The sequence below is a fragment of the Thermobia domestica genome, chromosome 8 (assembly GCF_964235325.1).
Source record: "Thermobia domestica chromosome 8, izTheDome1.hap1.1, whole genome shotgun sequence".
NCBI lineage: Eukaryota > Metazoa > Arthropoda > Insecta > Zygentoma > Lepismatidae > Thermobia > Thermobia domestica.
The window spans coordinates 17763810-17782842 of NC_137461.1; the positions used below are offsets into that span (position 1 = coordinate 17763810).

At 36.7% G+C, this 19033-nt stretch overlaps 1 protein-coding gene across 5 annotated transcripts in view; it reads right to left on the reverse strand.

Moving 5' to 3' along the window:
* Positions 1 to 3179: 3179 nt before the first annotated feature.
* LOC145692731 (phosphatidylinositol-3,5-bisphosphate 3-phosphatase MTMR3) overlaps positions 3180 to 19033 on the reverse strand; it is an 80691-nt gene continuing 64837 nt past the window's right edge. For 4 of the 5 annotated variants that reach the window (XM_081768159.1, XM_081768161.1, XM_081768158.1 and 1 more), the window contains exons 13-15: positions 13554 to 13661; positions 10689 to 10879; positions 3180 to 4787 (exon numbers count right to left, since the gene is read on the reverse strand). In XM_081768159.1, the coding sequence (XP_081624285.1) occupies positions 4496 to 4787; positions 10689 to 10879; positions 13554 to 13661 (591 nt within the window). In that variant the 3' untranslated portion in view covers positions 3180 to 4495. The remainder of the gene's footprint in view (positions 4788 to 10688; positions 10880 to 13553; positions 13662 to 19033) is intronic. The other variant, XM_081768162.1, reaches the window with a different exon arrangement.

Below are 19033 nucleotides of genomic sequence, written 5' to 3' on the forward strand. Positions count from 1 at the left end.
TAAAATAAATCCAAGCTATTTCCAAATGTTTTTCTTGGAAACTTTTTTGTTTCTAAAGATCACTGGGAGATAGAGTTGAGTAGTGAAGAGGGTGAGGAGTAGGACCTATATTATTCACGTGGTGACATTGAAGTAGTTCTACTTTGACTTTTGACATAGCAATGACCAGTTTTCACGCCCTCTTTGTTCCAAATTCAAAGTGTACCGCTACCGAAGTCTACTTGGTGCGAACGAAGAAATCTCTCTCTGTTTTGTTCATCATTTTCAGAATTAATTTCTTATATGATTCGACTTTTCTTTAAAGTTATGATGGTTATTCTGAAATTGACTTACATAGCATTTCCCTCTCCGACTAATTAGTATGGAGCTCTCTAAATAGTTGTGCCACTGCTCTTTTCATGGAATCAGTCCATCCCTGGTTGAACCATGTTTGTCCAGGGATGGTTACTGCTGGCCAATATGATTTAACCTTTCTGCGAGTATAGATGTTTGTTTTGAAAGTATGGAGAACGCAAAATGTATTTGTGTGTGTGTGTGGCGATGTTACATCTAAAATCATACAATTACAGTTTCCCGAGTCCGAAAGTATCTTTCATCCTTCGATTAATCGGTTTAAATTTGGTAAAGCACCCTTAGAAGACGCACTGCACGCTCACGCATTAGCTATAAATGACGTTAACATAACTGCTGCGAAAAACCTCTTGCAGAAATAAACACGAAAAGTTATTTAACGCGAATATAGGCATTAGTACACAGCAGATTTAGGAGACTTCAGCTCGCTGGACGTCCGTGTACTGGGACCAGAGCAGGAATTGCAACTCCCAACAATTATCATCTTCAAAACTGTTAGCACTTACGGAGATTAAAATTTTTATTTTAGCAGCGATTAATAACTAATAAAATATGGGCCCTATACTTAAAACGAAAAACCAACAGTCAAATCTAAGGAAAGGCAAACACTACAAAAACATCCTTCACTTTAAGGCACGTTCTGCTTGTTCGTCTAATAAGGGAATGGGTACGGTATCCTGGAATATGTTGGGATAATATATGTGGATTATCCACCAAGTAGAAGCACAATTAAAGTGAAATGTTATCATTAAGATTTCAGTTCAATGCGACATATGCATAAATAAATACCAACCTGGAAAACTCCACACCTGTTCGCATATTTTAAATCACGCTTAATCCTAGCCATAGGAGCTAAATACGCTGTTCTGATTGGTTAAAGTTATCAGTTACTCACCACGTAGCATACATATAGCAGAAATCAAACACTGGTTGCTGTCGGATCTCGTAGCCGAGCGTCTAGCGCAACAGGTTAGTAATCATAACGCTTTTTGCGTGGGTTCAAACCCGGCCCAAGGACTTTTTTTTTTTAAATTTTCATAATTTTTTTCATTAAAATAAGATGAAAATAATACTCAAAAAAAGTGACTAACTACTTGTTATGCGTGCAGCTTTGCTATACGAATCCATAGTATAAGTACTAGTAGTAGTTGTAGTAGGAACGGGTTAGAAGCCCCGCAGGGCTCGTTTTGTGCCACCATGACCCCATGCAACCAATCAGAAACATGTATTTAGTTTCTATGGCTAGAGTCGAGCGTGAAAAATATACCACCCGTTCATTGCTATATACGCATAAAATATTTTATTTATATATATATATATATATACTTTCTTACGATAACTACTATCCCAACACATTTGAGGGTGGCTATACTTGCGCCCATGCAAGCAAGCGACGTCAAGAGCGGTATCGTGAAGCGTGAGTTATTGCTGGATGAGCTGAAGAAGTATAAAAGTGTCAGTTGTAAGTTCTAGATAGAATGGGGAGAGTATGGAAATCGCTTGGCCGTGATAGCGTTTCACAAGGTAAGCAAATCAGCAGGGGATTTTCCAAACTATCCAAAGGCTGCAAATTGGTATTAAAAAAAAAAAAAAAAAAATCATTTATCACACTATGCAGCGCTTTGTTGAGACTAGAACTGTAAAAGATCGGCCGCAGCAAAGAAGACCACGCATAGTACGAAAGTTGTGAAAGCAGTTGCGGTATGTGTTAGTCAGTTATGGCTCGTGAAATAAAGATATCGAAAATGTCTCCGTTTCGATTGTTAACCAATGACTTGGGACTCCATGCTTGCAAACAACGCAAAGGACATCATAGGACAAATGAACTGAAGCGCCAGAGGCTCCTAAAAGCAAAGCGCTTACTTAAGCGTTACGCAGCAAATGGGCACTGTCGAATCTTTTTCATTGATGAAAAGATTTTCAGTGTTCAGGGGACTTTCAATGCTCACGTGACAGAATATACGCCACATCCTCTAGAGAAGCTGGTGAAAAGAAAAGGCTCCAAGGATCCAGAGGGGTCAGCATCCGGCCTGTCATGGTGTGGTGGGGTGGGAGCTACGAGGGCACAACGGAGCTCCATTTCTGTAAAAAGAGGGTCCAAACATCAGCCAAAGTGCACCAGGAGACAGTGCTTGAGAGTTTAGTCAAGAAAATTACAAACGCCCTCTTCAATGGGCAGAACTGGAGCTTCCAGCAGAACTCAGCCCCAGCACAGAGTGCACGGACAACTCAGCAGTGGCACGCAGGCCTTTGGTACATGTGGTCCCGAGTTCGATTCCCGGTGAGTGCACTGCAATAATAGGCTGTTCAGATTTCATCTTCAATCGTAGGCGCACGTTCCATATAGCCTCGCTGCTCAAAAAGGGTTGCTCAACTTTAACAACAGAAATGAAGAAATATCTGAAAGGCGTATGACTTTACAATTTAAATTACGTAAAATGTGTCTGTTGTAGGCTAATGGATGAGAGACTGAAAAACTTCAAGATGGGCTGAATATATGGCGCTGGAAGAAATTAATACAATTAAACGTTTGAAAAACTACAACGAAAATTAATGATATTACATTTCTCGGGACAACATCCCTCATTACAGTGTCCGTACAACTGGAATTTTTGCCAAAATTCTTCACGTTTAAGCATTCTATAAAAGCGATAGATTTGTTAAGCTATGAAAGCAATTTCATTATGAACAGTGATGTGATGATAGCGTCTGTTGATGAAATAGTAAAACTTCCATTCATAAAACTTCAGCTCTAATGTGGAAGCATTTTACAGTCCTCAGCATTCTAAACCACACAAAAAGAGAGGGAAAGTTAAGGAAAAAAAACATTTTATATATATATATATATATTCCATTTTCTTTTACTTTCACAGAGAAGAAATAAAACTTCTACCATGTACATTTTTTCTCAACATAAACTATTTAAAACCACTCTTACATTATCTACTACGCTCTCAATTGTACAATAGCTTCTTTTATTATTCCATGTTTTACATATGTACATATCAGTCTCCTACTCAATTTATTATATGAACGCTGGATGGTTACCTTGTTCTCTGTTTTTTATGTTGTGGATTTTTCATTTTTTTTTTCTTTTGCAGCTGATGTAGGAATAGTAACTTTGCTAAAGCCAAGCCCAGAGAATTGATCGCTCAAATAAAAAGCATTTGTCTACAGGCAGTGGTTGGAAGGCTGCCGAAGCCGGTGCAATTGTTTTCCTTCTTAGATAATACGAAAAATTCCATTAGTATTTTTTTCTATTCCCAATTTTGTTTATTCTTTTTTTTTCTTAAACATATATTAACAAAACTAGTAACAATTAACCAAAAAATAACCTGAATAAATTTGTTTCTGAGTGTCCCGAATCAAAATTAATGAAGATATGCCATTTTGATGCTTAGAAATTTAATCTGATACAATAAAAAAACACTGATGAGTGTTTTAGTGGCCTGTTTCATTCAAATGCATCTCATTTTTATACACACTAAAAAGATTCTATACATACATAGATGTGAACTCAAATAAAATAAACTCATTGCTTTTTCTTTCTTGTTTTTAAACAAAATTCAATGAACACAATTTATGATGTTTTTTTCTGATAATTAAAAAAATCAGTCACTTCGCGTGTGGAAGATAAATAATCCAATTTTAATTAATCAAATGAACAAATATATACGCCCTCTCTTCATATATATATATTAATATCTATACATAGATAATGAAAGGAATGAATATTCAATTTATACAGCGTATATTGTACCAGAGATACAGTTTTAAGAAAACAAATTTTCGTTCCTTAATTTTAACATTAAAAAAAAAAAAAAAATCCAACTGGTATAATCTGCTGATGTTCGTGTGTATGCAGTGCTTTGAAGCTAAAAAGTTAAGTGCTTTGTTATTAATTAATTTTCACTTTTTCCAAGGAGTCAACAAACACTTTCAAAATGAGCCTGAAATTCCTGTCCGCATATACTTAAGTTATTATGACTAAAAATAATTCCCATTTATAGACCATTATTTTTCCCTTACTCAACAATGGGAATTTAAGCCTTTGGTGTCATGTGGATAAAGTCATGTCCATTTATTTTGTTTTCTATTTCCTTATACATATGTATAATTTCTTTACATTTTTAAAAACTAATATTCATGTTGACGCAGCCGTAACAACAGGTTTTGGCATTTTTCCTTCAGAGCAGAACTGTTTGCAATTATCTGTTAAATTTGGACCTGTGGTAACGCTGGATGAACTTGTTCCGTTGACCATAGCAATACCATTGGTGAGTTCCTCGGAGCAGAGGTTCTGTCGTAGATGGTTGGTGGAGGTATGAAGATGCTGGAAGCAATTACTGCAGACTCGGACAGGATCGTACAACTGCTCACTCGGTAAAGGCACGGTGTTCTCGGAACAATCTGCACAAAAGACTTTGCCACAGCTCCTAGAAAATAAGTAAATAAATAAATAAATAGAACATTACATTGATTAGTTAAGAAGATTCAGGAACTATTCCCCTTGCCCTTACATAGTACCAAAGTGGCTACTTATAAGACAACTCTTCAAGTAGCTTACATTGACAAAGACTTTAACTTTATCCACTGAATCCTAAAGCAAAAAAACATCATTTGAAAAAACAAAAAGGGATCAAAAAATTGCGATCTTGGCCAATAATTAGTTTTTGGATCAGGGGCCACAAAATTTTAAAGTGGCCCCTAAATCGAGTTTTCGTATTTTCTGCGAAATAAGTACATCATACTGAGTTAATTGATAGTTTGGGTTTGGCTACACTATATGTAGTTCTCCAGATATAAGGCCCACAAGAAAATTTTTTGTTGAAATACATTGGATCTTTTCGGCCATTTGAATCAGGGGCTACAAAATTTTTGAGTAGCCCCTAAATCGAGTTTTCGTACATTCTACGGAATAAGCACATCATACTAAGTTCACTGATAGTTTGGGTTTGACTACACTAGTTTTTTTGGATCAGGGGCCACAAAATTTTAAAGTGGCCCTAAATCGAGTTTTCGTATTTTCTGCGGAATAAGCACATCATACTGAGTTAACTGATAGCTTGAGTTTGGCTACACTATATGTGATTCTCCAGATATAAGGCCTACAAGAAATTTTTTTGTTGAAATTGGATCTTTTCGGCCATTTGGATAGTTTTCGCATTTTCTACGGAATAAGCACATCATACTGAGTTAACTGATAGTTTGGTTTGGCTACACTATATGTGGTTCTTCACATATAAGGCCTACAAGAATTTTTTTTATTGAAATATAATTGATCTTGTGTCCAAAAATGAATAAAAGCAATGTGACTGAGCAGACTCAATCTCTACTGAAAATTTTAAGTATAACTTCAATGTATCTCCTGTTTAATACCGTACATCAGTGCTTTACATGATACGTTTTCGAAATATAAATGAAAATATTTTTTATCGCCTTTGCTTACAAAATTCTGCCTGACTTACACACCGAAAATCCGATTTCAGTATGACGCTCTTGGCTGATAGTGACGAGACAAAGTAATTTAACATTAAGTGAATCGTTAGCTAGGGCATGGAAGAAGCTCGAAGTGCACCCACCTCTACAGGGTGGGATATGAGTCATTTTAGCCAAAATAATTTTTGTGAAATGGTCAAAGAGTTGCAAGATAATGTTTTCATCTCAAATTTGAATATATAAATTCACTCTCCGGAACAAATGTTTAAAAATCTTGTATGTATTTTTAATACAAATGTGCGTCTGTTTGTAATAATGTTTTAAAAAAATCAATTTTTCACCGGAACACTAATTTTAGACCATATACGCGAACTCTGTAATTTAGAACATATTATCATTATCAAGCAGCTTAATTAAATTGTATTAGAAGTGAAAAACTTAAACTTTTAAACTTGAGTGTAAATGTAATAATTGGTGTTTTTAGTTATTTGTTTCGAACTTTAAGCCAACTGCGCGAACTGAAGATAAAATTCAGATTTTTTCAATATTTTTCTCTTTATTAGCATCTAAATACGTAACTTTCTTTGGCACCATTAGAGGTATACTCGAAAATTCTTTTTCTTCGGCCCACTTTAATACTAAAAATGTGAACTGTCCTAGCGAGATGCTACGACTTTCGATCCACGTAACTTCTTAAAGCGCTAATATGGTACGCGTATATAATACTTTCACTCTGTACCTGAAACTACTGATCTGTATAAATATTTTAAGATCCATGTTCCTAATCTAATTTCTTTCTTCATTTTATACCTTAGATCTCTAATATTAATTCCATCCCGAAAGTACGATTAGGAAACTATTTCTTTTATTTTCTAATACAATAGATTAGCTTACACCAGGATGATCCACCATATAATATTCTGCACGTATATACACTGTGTTTCAAAAAGAATCACCTGGTTTTGGACGGTAATAATTGCGGAACATGGACGTGCCAGCAAGGAAATGAGTCTTGTTTGAATAGGTGTGGCCTAGTTTCACAAAATCGCCGCTAGATGTCAGTCAATGCGTCTTCTCAGTTTGCAGTTAGTTAGAAGTAAGATGGCGTCCACTCAACAGAAGGCGTTTTGTGTGCTGCAGTTTGCAAAGACTATCAGTGATTTCAGTCCAGCTTGCTTTTCGCCGGCGCTTGAGCATTGATCTGCCTGCACCCAAATACATTCGTCGTTGGTATCCCCAATTTGAAGAGACAGGATGCTTGTGCAAAGGTAAGAGTCCAGGTCGGCCTCGCACTTCCGATGAAGTGGACAAATTTAGCTATCGGATAGATGTTGTTTGTGCTGCTGCTGGTGGACACATTGAGCATTTGTAATAGCATTACTAAAACTTGAAGATTTTGTGAGTATTCTGCAACTTATCCCATTTTTGTAGTATGTTTTTTATCACTAAATATGGATTTTTAAAATCATGTGCTTCTTTTTGAAACACCCTATATATATATATATATATATACGCAGAGAAAATGAAGGTTTTTTTATTACTGTGTTATAAAAATCTTTAAGTGAGAGTGGAGAGAAATGACCTCTTCAAAGAAAAACAATGATCATTCCTTTGAAAGTCATCTTGACCCATGGAACACTTTCTTTTACCGATTCTGAAAGGAAGATTCTAATATTGGCTGAGTTAATTTTCTTAATGAACACTGTTTTTTTGTTTAACTACGTAAGCAGTAAAATAACTAGATACCTAAAAAAGTGGAAGATTCATGCCTCATGCTCTTCCTTTTTTAACAAAATTTCCAAGCTATCCTAAGCTAGATGTCCATAAACATGGGTCTTGCCTTTAAGAGCTCATTAATACATGTTGGAGTAATTTATTTGGTATATCACTCGCTTCATTCAACATAAAAATCAGCACCAAAAGCAGAAAGAAGTTGCAATGTATCAGTTTAAGTGTTTCTTCTTATCATCTTGAAGTTTGAATACAGTTTTGGACTATTTATTATGATCATTTTATTAGAAATTTCTGCAATGAACAAATGAGTAAATAAACAAATTATGTACAAAAATAAATAAATAATCTCTGCGCATTAATGTACTCGAAGGAAGGAAAGTTATTATAATTAACACTAAGTTTTAACCCACGACATATACAAAATCCCACTGAATTTGAAAGCGTCATGAACTTCAAACTAAGGATGGCCACAAAGTTTCGGTTCCGGCAGAACCGGTTCTTGGGGATCCGGTTTTCAGAACCGGTTCAGGTCCGGAACCGTTCAGAACCGAAAACCAGTTCCACCAGGAATCGGTTCCCGCCATCTGTACTTCAAACGGACAGTCGCGCTTTACCATGAAATAACTTGTGAAAGATTCCTTAAATCTGAAATTTTGAGGAAGAGGTACTATTCAATACTAGGTCTCCAACTATTCTGTAGTAGTGTCCCACAATCTTTTTTGACAATCTTCCTTTAATGTCTTGATTAGGATTAAGATTTAGATTTCTGGGCTTTTGCCATCTAAGGTCATTTAGCCCGTCACGTTTTGAGGGATAATGTCCATCGGCGAGCACACTATCCGGGGAAAGGGAAGGAAGGAAGCGGCCTGGGACTTAAGTTAGGTACCACCCCGGCATTTTCCTGGTGTGAATTCGGAAAACCCAGGAAAACCTCATTCAGGATGGCTGGCCTGCCCACCGGGGCTTAATGTCTTGCATAACCATACCCATTTCCTCGTAGAACTGAAACATTACATGAGCATACCCTTTTTAACACTTTCCCATAACTTGAAGATGCAGGGCCATATGTTCATCTGGAAACCTTACGGGCTAAAAACAATCGATTCTCAGTGACAAGTAAGTCAGTCAGTCATCAAATTGTTTGTCGAAATGAAATTACATCTTCCAGTTTAACTTCCCTCGATTATGGCCGTTATGCAAGGGGGACGATGAGTAAAGCAAGTGAAGTTGATGGAAAAAATTGATGGAATGAGTCTGTGGGGGGAGACAGAGTATCCCAAGAAAACCCACGTAAGTCCACCACAAACTCACTTGATCGGGGATCGAACCGGACTCCCACCAAAGGTAAGCGCTCTACCACTGAATTCTATAAGTGAAGAAAAAGAGGTATGTAGTTCGTATTAAGCAGTTTCCCATTAGATAAAATGTTACTTGCCAAAGCAGTTGTAAAGAATGGCATTCTTTTGATCTTTTCGCAATAGTTTAGCATCTTTTCCTTCATTTTTTTTTTTCCGTTTGCTCAATCTGTTACGGAAACTGACTCTAAAAATCCTAATCCTGGTTTGAGAAATAAAATTATCATTTAATAACGTGTTTCTGTGGCTATCAAACAATTCCTAAGGGCTATCTTAGATATATCCATTGCTAATACAACAAATAAATACCCACTGTTTTAGTTAACGTGAAAAAAGAAAGAAGCGTGCAAAACAAACATGCGCACAAATAGACAAGTAAATTTCATTATTCACACACACACACACACATTATATATATATATCCTTTCAAGATTTGTTCTCATATGGTTGAACTCTGTGAATAACCTGGTGTATTTGTCTTATATTAACTTCCACCTTCACTGCAAAGATAATTATTACGGGTCTTCTTTCATTTGAGAATACGAAGGCAACTCTTAGTAGTTTGTGAAAAAGGATGAGTAATAATTATGTAAACTGCCGTTGAATTTGTAAAATTTAGTTTTAAGAAGTTATAATGGTTGTTCACCGAGATTAGAAAAATTTAATATTTCTATAATACATTTTAAATGAACTTCAACATGCTTTGTGTGTATTATTTGGGTCGTTCAATATATGTTTCCCTAAGATGTAAATATTTATTTTTTAAGACACATTAATAAACTATATGTGTAGATGGGTATCTTCTCGTCTCCCCACATAATCTTCATTGAGGTTTAAGCATTTGTCAGACTGTTCCACCAATTTGTCCAAACCCTTTGCAAAGAAATCAGGGCCCTGGCTATTTAGCACTCTCCTTACATTCCGTTTCACTTCTTTATCACCAGTTGACAGAAGAGCAGGTCGCTTATATCAAACCTGAACTCTTCTTCAGGGAGACACAATTCGATATAGGTGACCTGGTCTCCTCTTCTTGACGATGACGTCCGTCTCTACTCAGCACGCAAACAAGAAACAAAATTGAAGAATTAGTGTGGGAATGACTGCCCCAGTCTCCATACAGCCTCAATTTAGCGTCGAGTTACTTCCACCTTTTTCCGGTATTAAGAGTCTGCATTCTCCAAGATGAACGTTTGAAACAGATTAGAAAATTTATCTGTGAGGAGAGTGCTAAATAGCCACGGCCTTGATTTTTTGTAAGGGGTTTGAACAAACTGAACTATGAGATAAATGCCTGAATCTCAATGGGAATTACGTGGAGAGGTGAGGAAGAACCCACTTACACATGTATCTATAATTTACAAATGAATCTTAAAAAATAAATATTTTACAACTTAAGGAAAGATACATTGAACGATCCACGTAAATTATCATTAATTAAAACGTCAATTACGAACACATTCAAATAGAGTAATAAGAAAAACACTAAAATTTTACTTTTGAAATTACGGTAATGGGAAGATTATTATTTAATTTATACCTTACATAATAATAAAATAATACAACGCACCACTGCATAGGACGCAGGCATCTGCGGTAAAATGTTAGAACTAAATGGAAATTCACAGCAAGGAATGCCGATCCAGAAAGAGGAAACAAAAGATAGGGACAGCAAATGAGTAATGATTATAAATAAATGTCAGTATACAAGATTAAAAACGAAAACAGATACACAATAGAACTAATGAAATCCAGCAGCTGATGAAATAGATGAATCGAAGTAGACGGTAACACCGTGGTTATTAACTCTACCTGCAATGATGCCTGCGTCGACCAAGCCAAAATGCAGATTCACAACCCATGCAGTGCGTGGCGGCATGGTCTGGGACCCAGAGGGTGGGATTCGCTTCCCGCTCTTCAACAGCTTCCCAAGATACATCCGAAAGGAGGGATTCCCCTGCTGAAGGTTGCTCCCCACTGCAAGCAGACTCGGGTAGAGAACCCTACGAGATATAACCAGGAATTGCATTACAAGTGCGTCTATAGGAAAGGAGAAAGCAAGGATTTTCAATTCATACGGTTAAAGGTAATTGTAGATTATGGATAATAACTCGTAAGGGGAAAAAGGAAGACTTTTAAAAATGGGCAGAAACTGTGGTTAAAATTCGTGCATACATCTCACAATTTCCAGATTGCGTATGTTCGCCGGTAAGTTTACATTTTATATACATGATAGTTTACACAGAATAAAAACAATGTTCCCCATAAACATTCAATATAAAGATATATGCTCATCAATGTCAAATATGTCTGCACACACCTACAATCCTATTTTCATATAAATGGTACACATACACTTTGCTCACCCAATTCTGTAACAAATGAGATACTATGTTAGCTTTTATATCTGTTGATTTTCTGCATATTTTTACTTATATTGTACAGGTGTCAGCAGAAAACCATACCGGCACTGTACATGTTCTTTTGTCAAAATTTTGGAATGAAGTGGTTCAATTTGAGTGTGCAATTTCAGTAATTCGAGGAAAATACTGTATACGCCTGTAAAAGGGCCTCACCCATATAAAGGCCCCCATCCTAATTTTTCTCTCATGTTTCTGATTTGCAGACTGTCCGTGTACAAGCCTCATCCTCGGTTTGAAAAGAAAGCAAGTGAATGTTCGGAAGAAACTTTTACCCATTCATGTGACCGACCCAGACATGTTCGCAAGTAAACAGGGTGTCTATCGGTCACGAAAGTCACGAATGTCACAAAATCAGAAAACGGTCATGAAAGTCACGAAATTTAGCTTTTGGGTCACGATCTTTAATAACTGTACAGATGTAAGTACAGATTGGAAAATTTTTGTTCTATAAAACGTCAAAATTTACCACCAAAAATGTCTATGGTCGGCTTTAGACGCTACCAAATAGCAACCAAACTACGTTTCTATCACATGGATGAGAATTCAACCTAATTCGTACCCAAATTCGCTCTCGAAAATGTTAGGAAATTTTATGATTTGGTAAAGAAAAGGTCACGAAAAGGCTACGAAATTTCATTTTGGAATTTTAGTAGACACCATGGTAAACAACGCGCTGTTGATTGAATAAATCATGGTGCGACAAGTGGAGATGCGAGCAAACGAACGAAAATTTAAACACATCTCTTTGCTGCTTTTATAATATCCTCGACTTCTAAAAACAGCCTTTACATGAATGTATACGGAATGAGTCTCGTCAGCCCAAGATCTTTCCAACGTTATTGACAAAAGAACATAGGATATAGAGAAGATACTCTTTTGCTAACAGCTGAGTAAGATGCCACTCACAATTTATCAGACACTAAACAACGTGACAATGTCTAAAAACATTCTTCACCAGTCATGCTTTCTACAACTATCAATAAGATCAGGAAAATTTAGCTGAATTTAAAATAAAATCAGACCAAAGGAAAAACTATTACTAATCTGTATTTCGACAACATATCCTTATCCGATGCATCACTCGAAAGCAACAATGTGTCTGATAATAAAGGCAATGAAATATTGCGTAAACTGTAAAACAGATTAATAATACAAGGGTGGATTGGGAAGTTTGTGGCCTGACTAGGAAGAAAGCAATTATTTTATGTTTGTATACATTAGCTGCGTAGCTATATCCTCGGTAGTTACTGTATAAAATTTCATTTCTTTGTTGTTTGAGGCGAGGAGTTGATAAGGCACTAAGTCGGCGGAAGTGATGGAAATTTGTGACATGGAGAAAGTCGACGAGGACAATGCGCGCGTTCACACGTCCCCTGCATCCATGACAGGAATTCATTCCTGTGGGTTCGAATTGTTGTTGCACCCACTCTATTCGCCTGATCTGACCCCATCGGACTTTCACTTATTTTGAAATCTGAAAAAGTTTTTGGGAGTCAGCGATTTTCTTCGGATGCACAGATGAAAAGTGCTGTACTGAGATATTTTACAGGGCTCGAGTAATCATTTTTCGAAAGCGGTATGGAAGTGCATTACCGGAGAAGTGGCGTAAATGTATCTCGATCGAGCGAGATTACGTGGAAAAATAAAAACACAACTTATCCAAATATTTTCTAATTTTGTAAATGAGGTCACGAACTTTCCAATACATCCTCGTCATAAACTGTCTGCTTTGGACAGATTTTATTCTTACTTCAGTTAAACGTAGTTCTAACACTAGAATGACTAGCATTCAGATAATAAGATTAACAAGAAAAATCAACCGCTACATCCTACAGGCTTGTTGAATGCACTACTCTATAGACAAATTTTTCATTGTCCGTTTACATGGAACTTAGTTTCATGCACAGAAACAATGCTATTTATTATTTAACGTTTCAAACAAAGTTGTCTCTGCATAACACTAATTTCAGCACAAAGCCAATACATACCCGAAGTAATGAACCCATTATATGACTACAAAACACACAAGATAATGGGAAGTTTAATATTAATCTTAGTAACTAGAACACAGTATCTATGAAACAGAACTCATCATGCCACCCAGATTACTACTACCCTTCTTATAAAGTGTTAATTACAAATTCAGTGCACATTCTATAGAGAACATGTAAATACTTGTACATTTGATATGATTCCTAGCACATCCGAATCACAGTTACAGTAAAGAAGGTAAAAAAAACAAACAGGTACATACAGCATCATCTTGGCGTTCACCATTTGTATGGTTACAATGATGACACACTTGATCCAACAAGGCTAAACGAGTTGTTCTTAGTTCCCGTTGGAGAGCATCTATCTGCGCCTGTAATGCAAACATTACTCTAATTAACAATTGGATAGTTCAAATTTTTACCAAATGAAATTTCTCTCCCTATAATGCAATGTGTAAATAAATGTACTTAGTTTCCATCAATCCTGGACTCTAGAAATTGCTGAATAACATTAAAATTTCGCTGTGTACAAAATCTTACTGATAACTGTTTTTCATATTATCTTCATTGTTGATCAGTTCATCTAACATAGATCTACGACATAATAAGACTATATATACGAACAGAAAAGCAAGTGCGCGGACTCATTCATCAGCAAATCTCCGAAGCTATAAACGTAGAAGTTTGAAATTTTGTATATATTGTAATTTACCACGTGCACTTTACTATGAAGTACTTATAGCTGCAGACGAGGGAGACGAGAGCGACACCATTGATCACATGACAACGAGGGAACAGCAGCGCCACCGCCTCACTTGAGCGCATATATAACCGAGAGGATTCCATAAACAGCCATCAGTTTCAACTGATCAAATCCCCTTTCTTAGCTTGCAATGGAGCCTTGGAAATACCTTACTCAAATCCTTAGCTTGCAGTGGAGCCCAGTGGGAAACCTTACCTCTCTTTCTGCTTGTAATGGAGCAGCGAGAGATTCCTAATAACAACCCGGTCTAGCTTGCAGTGAAGCTTTGTCGGAATCTCTAATCCCTCTCTGCTTGCAGTGGAGCAGCGAGTGTCCTACACCCCCTGACGTAGTTCGCTACTGAGGAATTCTTCCTGAGACCGCCAATCGAGGGGGCATCTACGAGGGCCACTATTTATATTTTGAGCCTAACAATGAAAGGAAGAAAGAAAAAAAAAACAGTAATTTGTCATCGAAAATTGATTTATTGTTTTTGGAAAGATTCTCCTTTATGATCAATATACTTTTGCATTCGTTCGAACCATTTGTCAAAGCATTTTTTCCAGTCTTCTTGAGACACCTTCATAATATGATTTTTGAACGCATCAACTGTTTCTTCCGCCGACAAAATCGTTGTCCACGCAATTTATTCTTAACATTCGGGAACAAGAATGTCGTTGGATGCCAAATCAGGACTATACGGCGGATGACCCATCAATTCGATTTTTCGAGTGTTCAAATAGTCGGCTGTTAGACGAGATGCGTGAGAGCCCGCATTGTCTTGATGAAGAATGATCCGACGGCGCTTGTTTGTTTACCGTATTTGACCGAAGACCTCCAGCAAACACGGCAAACAAATTGTTGTGTATCATTCAGAGTTGACAGTTCTACGTTCCTCTAAAGACACAGTTGCCACATGACCAGTTTTCCGAAGAAAAAAAAAGCGACTATTTGTTTCGATGTGCTTCGAGTGCGAACTTTTGTTGGATTTATCTTGAAACACCCATACAGTCGACTGCTGTTTACGTTCCGGTTCATATCCATATATACATGATTTGTCACCTGCTTCAATCTTATATACTCTTTTGAGGCAACACCATTGTATTTATAGAGCACTTGTGGGCACAAATCGACGCCAGCTTCTTTTTGATTTTTTGTCAAATTATGTGGGATCTAACGAGAACAAATCTTTCTCACAGAAAAATGATTATGTAATATTTTATATATGCCGGTGGAACTAATGCCTAGGGTTGCCTCAATCTCACAGTATATCACATGACGATCCTGCAGTATTAGGTTTTGCATAGCATCAATGTTTTCTTGAATAACAACTGCTTTCGGACGACCTTCGCTAATTTCATCAGTGAGCGAATGGTGGCCACGAGTAAAATCGTTATACCAGCGTTTCACAGTTGCAAAGGATGGGGTTTCATCGCCAAATGTGGAAGTAAGTTGATCGAAGCACTCTTGTCTTGATAATCCCACGTCGAAAATCGTAATAAATCATCGCACGAAAATTTTCACGAGTTAATTCCATTTTTCTATTGTCACGCAGTCTTCAAGTCAACGTAAACAACACAAATAAAGGTATTGATAAAACATTTGAAGTATACGTTATGGTCAACAATATCAAACGTTTCTGTGCAAACAAAAAATAGCGCCTAACTACAATCAGTGTTGCCAAGGCTCAAAATATAAATACTGGCCCTCGTATTCCTACCTATAGTGCGTCCAGTAAGAGAACGTCTCTGACAGCTCGCAGTGACATTGCCAGTACTCGGGTGTCAAGTTTTTTTTTCGGTGCAACTGTAGTGGCAATTTAATTAATGGTATAAGACAGTGATCGTGGTTGGTAACACTGGTATCAAAGTAGGGGCTGCAATGTCCCACCGCATGTGGTAAGGAACGTCAGAGACCATCTCTTGTTGGCCGTGCTATAATATTAGAGAAGTTACATTACTGTAGTATTTCTGTAAAATACTTTTTACAGAGAATTTTTATAATAAAAACGGTAGCGAAAAGCGATTCCAGACTACAATTTGCTCTACCTAAGTTCTACCCACCTCTATACAGGGAGAACGTTACAATATATTTCCTTGCCTCTTGGCTGTCGGTAAGAGGCGGTTAAGCGAAATGCGACTCCTAAGAGATGAAAAGGAAAGCTTGATTTTCCTTAACCCCTTCTCCAGATCTCTGAAACGATTAGGCGTACAACACTGAAAATTTTTGTTTTTAAAAAAGCTATATGGGATAGGCTGGCAATGCGATGGAATTTTCCGAAATGTCACCTCTAAGGGAGGAGAACACTTGAAAGATGCATTGCCATTCTCCAAATCTGAGAAATTTACCAATTCACTCAAATTTTGTTTAAATATTCCACCATGTACCCTAAGGATGACGATGCGTCACATAAAATGTAACCCTTAAGCGAGTAAAGGGGAAGGTTTAAAGTGTTTCTTTTTTTCAGGTAAGATTGTTAAAGGGGACTGAAAGCTTTTTGCCGTTCTCCATCTCAAAAAATATTAGGAGTAGAACCTTGTATAAATCAGCCTTTTCCAACCTGGGGTCCACAAGACGATCCCAGGGGAAGGGGGGGGGGGGATCAGTGAGCCAATCTGTGAAAGGCACACACAGTGGTTTGAAATACACCATTTTATGTTAAATGATCGAATTAATAATGATAAGTCAGTTTGCGTGAGATGTGATATTCCACCTATAAGAAGTTTCGTATACTCAACGCTATTTTTTCTTTTTTTTTTTCAGATTTTTTTTAATACCTGGTGGGTAGGCTATTGTGGTTTAGTTTTGTTTACGTACTGGATATATTTATAGATTTGCAACATCTTAGTCAATGTGTCCGGCCCCGGGTTTGAAACCAGGATCACGCGATTACGGAGAGGCATCAATCATATCACTCTAACAAGATCACTGCAAAGAAAGAAGAAGAAAAAACACACCCACAGTCATATATATGATGCCTACGCCATTTTTAGAACACCCTATATATACAGCATGGGGAAGAAATATAAATACTAACCGTATATATTACAAGGGGTCCTTCACATGTACACTCTAAAGGGGGCTGCAGTGTATTCCTTACGCTGTTAAAATGGAGTCTTAGAAATGTCTAAGAAGGGAAAACGGAAGTACGCGTTTACATTAACTCCAGTGACATCGAACCTGTATCAGTAAGTACGAGAAGTCAAAAGGTAAAGGGACACTTGAGAAAAAGTACATTTATTTTATTTTAATGACAGAAAACTGTAACATACATTATTTTTCTACATGATCTCTTTGCACTTTTCCCAACGTTTCATGCACCAATCGTGTAAGATGGAATATGCTGAACCATGACATATGTAAAGTATTGGCGATTTCGTCCACTGTGATTCGTCTGTTTTCTATCACCATACCCTCAATGACTTTCAAATTGTCCTCATTCGTTGACGTCGATGGCCTGCCCGATCTTTCCTCGTCACATTAAGTTCTTCCTTGTTTGAAATGCTCTATAAATTCGTAAATCTTGGTTCGCTATACACAGCTGTCACCATACTGTGTTTGAATAAGACGAATAATTTCCACAAGTTTAACACTTCCGCAAACAAAAAAATGAATCAGTACCCTCATTTCCTCCTTGGTGCAGATCGACACTCGAGCAGGAAATAAAAGTGACAAGTTGCATAGAAGTTTGCAGACGACGCTAATTCAGCGCTGGAACTAGCAGTGTTACCAAACCCTAGTGCGAAAAATTACAGGTTCCTTTATTTTTTTGCCTTCCTTTCGTATTTTAAAATCAGAACATGGTGGACCATTTATCTTGATATGGCCTAGTAACGTTTTAACTAATAGACAAAAACGCTGAGATTTTGTACCATGCAAATATTGGTAGAGGGACATCGTTTGGCATACCCTCTGATACCACAAGGTGAACATAGTTGCCTATCCGACAAAGCTGTGTATTTTTTAATGACAGTATGTCAGGTTATTACGTATTTCTAATCTACATGTTAACCGAAAACTTTCAGTGTTGCAAGCTAAGGACGGTATAGCATTACAAATATCCAAATCTGTCTTTATAGCAGTATTAACGCAAATGTGAAAAGCGAAACAATGCGCATTCAAAGTACTTTAGTATCTAATACTATGATCATGATATGACGGATTTCGATTGAATACGAACGAAGTTACAACGGAGCTAAAATCACCTGACTTTCTTCAAAAGCCCTTATTTATATATATATATATAAAGCATACGTAGTTTTCAATCGATGCGAAGATCACCACAATGCAATTTACAACAATATGATATCACAAACCATTCTGGAGATTAAAGAAAAGGTTGCCCCACTGCTTAAAATTATGGAATTTCGAGAACTGTTCTAATTATACCTACCAAAAATATTGTCGTGGTGTTATACAAGCAAAGTAAATCAAAAATAATTTCAAAAAGTTCCAACAAATGTGCCATTTTAAACAATATATGACGTTTTATCTTTTTTTTTTTTTTTTTCTTCTTTCATCTCCCGAATGGTTCGAGATATCAAATCACTGTAAACGACATTGTGATCTTTATTGAAAACCACGTACGTAATCAAATGATACTTATATGAACACTTTTTCGAAATACAAGTTCTTTGAAAAAAAGTCGAACTTTCAATTCCCTGCAACTGTGTTTCTATTTGTTTGAAATACGTCATATGATGACGGTTGTATTTTCGATCTGTGGTTATCTGCCCGTCTCACTTGCGTTACTACTGTTACAGAACCCTCCAAAATTTGGTTGTTTTTCGATGTTTTTGATATAGTTGCATCCTCAGTTTCCAATACTGCATGACTAGTGTATGCATTTAACACTTTTCAATCTTGGCCTCACCTACCTTATAAATACATTTAACGTTTTTCAATCTTTGAAATTTTATTATATATATGATACTAAATAATACTCGTAATAAAAAAAAAAAAAAAAAATCACGTCCCAAATCATTAACTAAAAAATATATT